This window comes from Microtus pennsylvanicus, chromosome 11, assembly GCF_037038515.1.
Source record: "Microtus pennsylvanicus isolate mMicPen1 chromosome 11, mMicPen1.hap1, whole genome shotgun sequence".
In the NCBI taxonomy this organism is placed as follows: Eukaryota; Metazoa; Chordata; class Mammalia; order Rodentia; family Cricetidae; genus Microtus; species Microtus pennsylvanicus.
The window spans coordinates 91,800,765-91,810,240 of NC_134589.1; the positions used below are offsets into that span (position 1 = coordinate 91,800,765).

Below are 9,476 nucleotides of genomic sequence, written 5' to 3' on the forward strand. Positions count from 1 at the left end.
AAGGTGCTTTGGCTAAGGAACCAGATAAAATGAGGTAACCTGCCTCAGAGTGGCCAGCCTCAGACCTTCCTCTTTGGAAGCCTGAGACAGAATCTGCGAAGTTCACTGGGCGGTGGTGGGGCACACCTGAGGAGGCAGAGGCAGGTGGATCTCTGTGAGTTCAAGGCCAGCCTGATCTACAGAGCGAGTTTCAGGACAGGCTCCAAAGCTGCACAGAGAAACCCTGTCTTGGAAAAACAAAACAAAACAAAACAAAACCAGAATCTGAGAAGCTCGGAAGAGCCTCGGCTGTCCCCAGCCCCTCTGAGGGGATTGGAGCTTTCTTCTCTAACCTCTCTATTCTGTCTCATTAGGATGCCACCAATGGGGCTCCTGAGAAAGTGGACAGTAACTTCTGGAAGCCATGTCCCAGCCGGGCCATGCATAAGAAAGCCTTTCAGGAGAGGAGAAAGCGGGCCACACTCCTCGGTGTACCCCAGCCAGTAAGCCAGAGGCTGGGGAGAGCTCCTCAGCCGTAACAGGCCGAGGAGACTTGAGAACATGTCATGATCATAGTGATGTCTGACAGAGTGAGTGAGTGATCTGGAAACAGACATTTACCTCGGCGGGGCTGGCTGTCCGGCCCCATCACCATCATCACTGCAATCCCTGTTCCCATCTGTAGGTAAGCTGCCCAGGGTGCCTGTGGATGCCCCTGGTGATGACCAGCCAGCCGGGGGTGGGGTAGCTCTGGAGGCTGACACTCCTGTCACAGCCGGCAAAAAGAGTGTTGGGGACACAGGCACACCAGAGGAGGCTGCAGCGGGGAGCTTGTGACCATGTTAATAAAGCACCAGAGACAGGAATTGTGGGAAACTGAGGCTGGTGGTGGCTCTTCTGTATGTGGATCTGAGGCAAAGGGGACCTGGAACTCAAAGGGCTACGGGTACCCTGGGATGGTATGACCATTGATCCAGAGGGGTATCCTGGGGCAGGCTGAGGCTCCCAATCACAAACACAATTAGTCTGTCCCCACCTCCTACCCCCTCCCTCCCCTCTCTCACACCTCCACCACTGCCTGGGCTGCCACCTGAGGGCCATCCTCCACCAGAAGGCCGTCCTCCAGCTGAGGGCCATCCTCCAGCTGAGGGCCGTCCTCCAGCTGAGGGCCGTCCTCCACCTGAGGGCCGTCCTCCAGCTGAGGGCCGTCCTCCAGCTGAGGGCCATCCTCCAGCTGAGGGCCGTCCTCCAGCTGAGGTATCATATTCCCAGGCAGTCTCCAGGTTTCTCTGGATTAACAGAACAGGGGAGGACAGAGACTGAATGCAGCACCTGCTTGTCACCTTTCCAGAACTATTCACATCGAGGTGTGAGCTGGCATCTCACCTGCCCAGCCCAGGCAGGCACAGGCCTGACCCATCACCATCCCTGCTCATAGCCCGGGGAATGGACCTCACACTTGCCAGAAATGCTGAGATTCACTTCAGTCCTACCAATGACCTCGGATTTACCTCACACCCACCTATGAGCCTGAAAATCACCCCAGGCCTTACTCATAACCCTGATAGTATCCCTGTCCTACCAATGGCCTCAAACTCTTCAGGAAGCCCTGCTCTGCCATTCCTAGGAGGAAGGATGCTGAGCCAAGAGGACCTGGACAAGCTTAAGTTTCCAACCCTCGTTTTTCCTGCTTCTGAGTGATGGGGCTGACAGCGATGTGCACACAGGAGTGCCAAGAACCTAGCGACACTCTGCGGATGACACGCGCATATGTGGGGGCGTGCAGGGGCATCCTCTGGGTGCTCATAGGCACAGGAGGAACCACACAGTGGGAAACTATGCCTGCTGCATCCAGTATTTATTGCTTCAGATACAGGCTCACTCTAGAGAGACCAGGCCAGTCACAGACGCCACCAGAGGATACCCTGAGAGGTGGCTGCACCCTGGGCTCTGCCCTGGAGTGAGAGGCAAGAAAGATTCTTGTCCCTCCGCTCCTGGAAATTCAAAGACCTCCCCTGCTCAGGGCCCCTGGAGGCCAGGAGACCAGAGTTAGCTGATGGTTCCAAGGGTCTTAGGCCTCTGTGGGAGTGAGGAGAGGGTCCGTGGAAAGCAGACCACGGAGGGCGCACTTACGTGGCTATGCAAAGAGGGCACAAGAAGGGGATCCCTGAGAGAAGCCGCTCTAGCCTGGGGGCAGAGAGAGGACAAAAGTTCCAAATACAGGGGTTGGGATATTGAGGTTGCAGGTTAGGGCCCCAGGAAGCATAAGGTGCTAGCCAGGGATGCCAGGAACAGCAAGAGGCCAGAGACTGAGGTCCCTGCAAGGCTCGGAGAGAAACTCTTCACTTCTAGGGCTGAGTTCCACATTCTGTTCGTAATCCATGAGGTATAGACGCTGACGTTGGTGTAAACACCTGGTCTCTTGGGAAGGGCACAATCGGTTCCCCAACTCACCACCCCTGCCTGGATCCAGACACCATCGATGTCACAGACCAGGGGACCTCCGGAATCACCCTGGGAAGAAAGAAGGGATCCAAAGGTGTTGAGGTTGCTTGAGCCCGCTGCCTTTATTACACAGGTAGGAAAGCAAAGCTCTCCAACCCAGTCCCACCTGGCTCTCTTCTTCATCAGAGTATACAGGATCAATGAATTGGAAGTTCCTAGAAAGTCACAGGGTTGGGTGACTGAGAACTGAAGGTGACCCCTAGCAAATGGGACACACAACCTGTCTCTAAGCACCACAGCTGTGTGTTCAGAGCTGAGCGCAGGGGCCATTTCAAGATAATGCTGTTTGCTTCGGTTTGTTTGGCTTTATCTAGACATCTCTTTGAGGGCTGGAGAGATGACTCAGTGGTTAAGAGCTTTGCCTGCTCTTCCAAAGGTCCTGAGTTCAATTCCCAGCAACCATATGGTGGCTCACAGCCATCTGTAATGAGACTTGGTACCCTCTTCTGGCCTGCACTGTATACATAATAAATAAATAAATATTTAAAAAACAAGAAATCTCTTTGAAGTAGCAATCAAGAGGAACTTGGCAGTCAGGGTGTGTAGAAGAGCAAACGAGACAGGATAAGCTTCAAAGTGGGGGCTCCTCATGAAAATACAGTCAAAGGCTCTTATTCAGTCTCTCTTCCTCTCTCTTTCTCTTTCTCTCCCTCCCTCCCTCTCTGTCCTCCCCCCCTTTCTCTACCAATGGCAGAACCCAAGGCCTTTCAAACATTTGATAAACCCTCTACCACTGACCCACACCCCCACACTCTGATGATATGTATTCTATTTTATTTGAGAGAGGTGAGGCATGTGGTGGAGAGGTGCGCCCCCTCCTGTGTGTGCACGTAGAGACCAGAGGTCAACACTGATGTCCTCTCTCATTCCCCACTTTACTTTCTGAGACAGGGTCTCTGACCGACTGGCCAGCGAGCCTCTGGAAGCTGCCTGTCTCTGTCCCACTGCGCGCGCGCGTGCACACACACACACACACACACACACACCAGCCCCCGTGATAGCATTATAGACTTGTGCTATCGCACCCAGCTTTTATCTTTTTTTTTTTAATACTTGGGTGCTGAGGACTCAAATTCAGTTCTTTATGCTCGTGATGCAACAATGGACCATCTTCCCAGCCCTTCAAATATGATATTTGAAAGGGAGAGAGCATTGGGGTTTCTTTTTCCGAGCTCGTGTGTGTGTGTGTGTGTGTGTGTGTGTGTGTGTTGGTGATAGTAGTGGTACTGTTGTTTTATGAGATTCCCAGTCCTTCTGGAAGGTTCTCAGTGTGATGGGAGAGGAACACCCTGCCCACTGGTGAGGGGCCACTGTCTGGGTATGAGTCACTCACATTACAGGCATCCTTCCCGCCCTCCACGAAGCCAGCACACAGCATATCTTCCAAGATGACAGGCTCCGTGCTGGAAACGGAGTTCTCCTGGTAGTAGGCATTGCAGGTTTGGGCATCAATAAGAGGCACCTCCAGCTCCTGCAGGGTGAATGGTGGTAGGAGAGCTGGAATTGGGAGAGAGCAGAGTTAGAGGAAGAAGATGTGCCGTCTCCTCCCAGCTCCACAGTTTAACTGAACCCTGTGGTTGGGGCCATTTCTTCTGCTTCTTCAACAGAGCCGTGTTTCCCCACATGAAATCCTGAACGTTCTGAAAAGGTGGTACCCCAGGATGAGAACGTAGATTTGTCCTCACAGTCACAAGCTGCAGAGGTCTCGGTTCTTCCTCCCCCAGCTGGACACACAGACAGATGTGTGACAGCTGTGTGGGTCTCAGCTTCTCTCCCAGTGTCAAGACAATGGAATGGGATGCACACGGGGTGAGGGCACAAGACTACAAGCAAGAGCCTATACGTGGTTTCAGGACACTGCCTGTGGTCAAGTCACGTCCATCACGTGACCCTGCTCTTGTTAGCATTCCAGGTATCAAATCAAAGGTGACTTAGGTGCCCAGTGGGTTAAACAAGGTGGCCCCAAATTCACATCTACCCAAAACTTCAGAATGTAACCTTGTCATCAAGCAAAAGATTTGTAGATGTGACTGAGGTCACAGTGGATCAGGATGAGAGGCCCTTAACAGTCAGAGAGAGGGGACCTGGGGAGACTCATGCAGCGGAGGCCTGTGTGAACCCCAAGTCCAAGACTGGAGTGATGCAGCTAAGAACAATGGATCGCCCAGCGCTGGCAGAGGTTGAGAGTCAAAGAGGGGTCCTCCCTAGAGCCTTGAAAGAGTTGAGGTCGGATAATACTCTCATTTCAGGCTTCTGGCCTCCTGAACTGAGACTGAACACCTATCTGATTTAGCCTTGGACACTAAAACAAGATGAAATCACAATTATGATGGCAGGGATGGGAGCCATGCTAGTGACAGTTCGAAATGGAAATGCCTTAGACGGCATCAGGCCATGGACCCCTGGCATTAACCCCACCAGGCCAGCACTCTTGAGAGCACATTGGCAAGAGAACCAGGACCCCATCAGCTAGTGAAGGCTGCCCCAATTAGCCCCTGGTAGGCACTGTCCTCAAGGGACAAAGCAGCAAAGATAGAAGGAAGGTTGTAGTGCAGACTGGACCGGCATCCCTCAGTCCGTGACAGCTGTAACACTATCCTTCTGGTTCTTAAATGTTAGGAGGATTAAATGTTAGGAGGCTAGCAGCAGCCAGTTGGTTGATGGAGGAAGGTCATTGGTTAATTAATAAAGAAACTGCTTGGCCTCATAGGTTAGAACATAGGTGGGTGGAGTAAACAGAACAGAATGCTGGGAGGAAGAGGAAGTGAGCTAAGACGCCATGCCGCTGCTCCCAGCAGGGCAGACATGATGAAGCTCCGACCCAGGATGGACATAGGCTAGAATCTTCCTGGTAAGTGCATCTCATGGTGCTAAACACATTAATAGAAATGGGCCAAGCAGTGTTTATATGAATACAGTTTGTGTGTCGTTATTTTGGGGCATAAGCTAGCCAGGAGGCCGGGAGCCGGGTGGTAGGAACGCAGCCTGCAGCTCCTTCAACAAGTTGGTGATGAGCTATTGTGGCAATGTTTCAATGCACCCTCTGACGGTGGACATTCTTCGCATAACTCCGTATGGGCCCTGTCTGAGGGTGGGGGCTGGGGAAAGTATCAAGATGGGCCCTTGTTGAACACACATTTCCACTCTCCCCCTACCCTGCTACCAAACATCCTTACGTCTATTTGTGGCAGTGTTCCCCCATCCCGTGACCCAACACTGGGTGCCAGGGCCCAGGGAGTCTCCGGATTTCGGAAGGCAGACTGGAAGGATGTAGTCATTGAAAGAGATGGATGAAGCCAGCTGCATCAGGGCGATGTCTCCACTGCTGTGCTCATCTTCTGAGTAGCTCGAGGGCTTGATGCACTGGACCACAGCTCTCAGCTCCTTGGGCTCATTGGCCGCAGGGTAGGAGGAAATGGTACCCAGCATTACTGTGTAGGCAGACAGGGGCTGATCCCTGGGGAGAATGGGAAAGTCAAAGGTGAAAATGAAAGACAATCTTCATTTGGAGGCTCTAATATTGCCGCTGGGCTTTTCTGAGAGCTAAGCACATGGACACAATGCCAAGCACCCCCTTTTAAGGGCCACCATTAATGATCCTTGTGACATAGGTCTACCATCGTTTCCTCCATGTTTCAGGTATGGAACACGACTAGCAAAGTCAAGCCATCCATCGGAAGGCCACCTGGCTGTTGAGCAGTACATTCAAGATCTTGGATTCTTGAGATCCTAGGGAGATGGGTCAGTGTGTAAGGATACTTGTGGTACAGGCATAAAGACTTGAGTTTGGATGCCCACAACCCACATAAAAGTCGTGCCCGGCCTGTCTCTATGGAGAGGAGGGAGGTGAAGACAGGAGAGTCAGTAAACACTTGCTGACCAACTAGCCAGGTGTGCGCAGCAGTGGACCCAAAGAGAGAGCCTGTCTCCCAAAGCTAGGTGAAAGCAAGGACTGACACCCAAGGTCGTGGTCTGATCTTCACACACTGGCTGAGGAGGGTCTGGGCCCACATTCGCACACACACATGAACACTCACTTCGCATATGCATGCATACTTACACAAAGACCTTGGGTTCTAGAGAACTGTTTTCAGGAACTGTTGATTGGGGGGGGCTGGTGTGTGTGTATGTGTCTGTGTGTTGGTGTGTGTGTGGTGTGTGTATATCTGTGTGTTGGTGTGTGTGTGGTGTGTGTGTATGTGTCTGTGTGTTGGTGTGTGTGTGGTGTGTGTATGTCTGTGTGTTGGTGTGTGTGTGTCTGCATGTCTGTGTATCTGTGTGTTGGTGTGTGTGTGTGTGTTGGTGGGTGTGAAGGCTCCTGTGCACATATAGACAGCAGAAAATTGATATCAGATGCCCTGCTCTTTCTCTATTACCCTTGACCTTGACCTTGAGATGGACCTTATCACAGAACCAAGAGCTACACTGGAGGTCAGCAATCCCCAGAGATCCTCCTGTCTCCACACACACCCCCAGTACTGGTCACACCTAGCTTTTTACGTGAATTTGGGCAGGGGATTTGAACTCAAGGCCTTATGCTTGCACAGCAAGTCCTACCCTCTGAGCCGTCCCCTCCACCCAAGAGTTGATTCTTGGAAATAAGACTAGGTGACTGACTCACCAGGGTCAGCCTAGAAACAGGTAGACATTTCAATACTGAAGGAGCAGGGCCCTGTCTCGTCTCCTGTCATAGTTGGTAGAGGTTATAGTTTAAATGGAGAGATGAGGGCGTCTGGAAGGGAAGTGAGAAAGTCCAGCTGGCGCCAGCCCGCGTGACCCTTAGGGAAACACTCACTGGCTGAAGCAGTGGGCAGCCGTCAACACCCAGTCCTCAGCAATCAGGGAGCCCCCACACACGTGCTCCCCATTCTCCCTCACGCTGACCTGCCAAGGCCACTCGCCTGGCTGGGCATCCTGCCCAGACACAATGCGGCCTGAAGCCCTGGGACGTCCACACACTGCAAAAAAAAAAAAAAAAAATCAGAAATGGCTGACACAGGGCCACTCTGCCCTCCCGTATGCCCTCAGACCTGGCTCATCTGTCACAACCCCTGGAAACTTGACCAGTGTAGGCCAGAGGATGCCCCCATGCCTGGCCCCTAACAGCACCTGCTCATACAAGGCCACAAAGAACCAGGGTCAGACAGCTTTCTGGGTCTGCCTCTAAACCCATGCTGCTACTGGCTCCTTCCTGTATTCCTAAGACTTGAAGGCTGAGGCAGGATCAGTAGAAGGCCAGCTTTGACTATATAATAAAGTAGAGGCCAATCTGGGCTACAATGAGACCTGGTCTCAAAACTAAAATACACAGAAGAAAACTAAAAAATAAAACAAAGACAAACAAACAAAACAAACATCCTAGCCACAAAACGCTCATTCCACAATCTTCCTGAAGCTACTGCTCCTCACCCACCAATCTTACCGGAATCCAGGGGCATGCTAGGGCTGTCTGTTGTAGGGGACAAGCTGTAGGAGTCAGTTCCGGGGCTCTCGCTCCCCAGCAGGGCTCCAGGAAACAGGATAAATAGGATGGCAGGTAGGGCCAGCTCCATGATATACTTGCTGGAGGCCAGGGATTTCCAGACGACACTCCAGGAAGGAGGAAGGTGACTTCAGGTCTGTGGTAGTTTCTGGGCTCGCCCTGGGTGGGGCCCAGCCTCCATACCTGCCCTGCAGCCTTGGGAGAGGCATAACACCCCCACTGCTCTTGGGCCTGGAGACCCTAGTCTCCCCACATGCCGCATGCTCTGGGGTCCTCTGGTCTTCCCCATCCTGATCCAGGAGTCAGTGCATCCACAACCCTCATCTTTTGTTGATGTGGGACCAGTGCATAGCGTGCCTGGCATTGCACCAACCACAGAACACACCCAGGCTCCTCGGGAGCTGTTCTAATCACACCCCACAGCACTGGAACTGAGACTCTGGGGTAAAGGATGTGACCAAACCCCAGAGGGGCAAAGTCAGAGAATTCCACCTTCTGTTCTGTATTGCCGTGTCCAAGGACCCCAAGAGATGGGAGGACAGAGAGAACTGAGCTGATTCCCAGGATGTCCTGGTCAACCAAGTCTCCCTCTGCCCCATCAGCCATCCCTGTTCCAACCAGCCCCTACCCCAGTCACACTGTCCACCAGTGTCCACCAGAGGGCAGCCATGGGCCAGGCTCTTTGGCTCCAGGAGCCCTCTCAGACATTACGCAAGGAGAAGGGCTTGCCAGCAGCGACCTGGAGCAGCAGGAGGCATAGAGACACCCTTTCAGATTCCTGTGGTATTTGTCTTCTCTGCCTCTCTACTACTCTAGAAGTTTCTATTCTGTTGACTACCCTCCACTGTCTCTAAGCAACTCCTCCCATGAAGGCATTACCCCTGGACAGGATCACTGGCCTTCCAAAAACCCCAAATCATGCTCTGTGATTACATCACCACCAGCAGCGTGCCTTTAATCAGAGTAATAACCTATGCTTCAGGCTTAAAAGCACTAGTCCTAGATCCTGCTTTATCCAGTATTAAAATCCCTACATCCATCCCCATCCTGTGTGCACTCTGTTCACCAATATATTTGAAACTTAAAAGAAAAAGAAAACAAGGGCTTAGAGTATAGTTCAATTGCTAGAATGCCTGCCTAGCATGCATGAAGCTGTGTTTGATCCCCAGCACCGCATAAACAGGCATGGTGGGGGCTGGAGAGATGGCTCAGCGGTTAAGAGCATTGCCTGCTCTTCTAAAGGTCTTGAGTTCAATACCCAGCAACCACATGGCTGCTCACAACCATCTGTAAAGAGGTCTGGCGCCCTCTTCTGGCCTTCAGGCATATACACAGACTATTGTATACACAATAAATAAATAAATATAAAAAAGTTTATGAAATTAATTTAAACATATCAATGAAGGAGAAAAAAAACAGGCATGGTGGGTATATACACCTGCAATTCCAGTACCCAGGAGACAGAGACAAATAAGTCATCGCTCGGAGTCGCCCTAGGCTGCAGTAGTGA

At 52.0% G+C, this 9,476-nt stretch overlaps 1 protein-coding gene across 1 annotated transcript; it reads right to left on the reverse strand.

Moving 5' to 3' along the window:
- Positions 1-1,820: 1,820 nt before the first annotated feature.
- On the reverse strand, positions 1,821-8,301 carry LOC142831492 (serine protease 33-like). Its single transcript, XM_075941678.1, has 5 exons — positions 7,907-8,301; positions 7,280-7,442; positions 5,661-5,941; positions 3,818-3,981; positions 1,821-2,493 (listed from the first exon to the last, which is right to left on the reverse strand). The coding sequence occupies exons 1-5, from the start codon at positions 8,034-8,036 to the stop codon at positions 2,227-2,229; spliced, it is 1,005 nt and encodes a 334-aa protein (XP_075797793.1). The 5' UTR covers positions 8,037-8,301; the 3' UTR covers positions 1,821-2,226.
- Between the last annotated feature and the right edge of the window lie 1,175 nt (positions 8,302-9,476).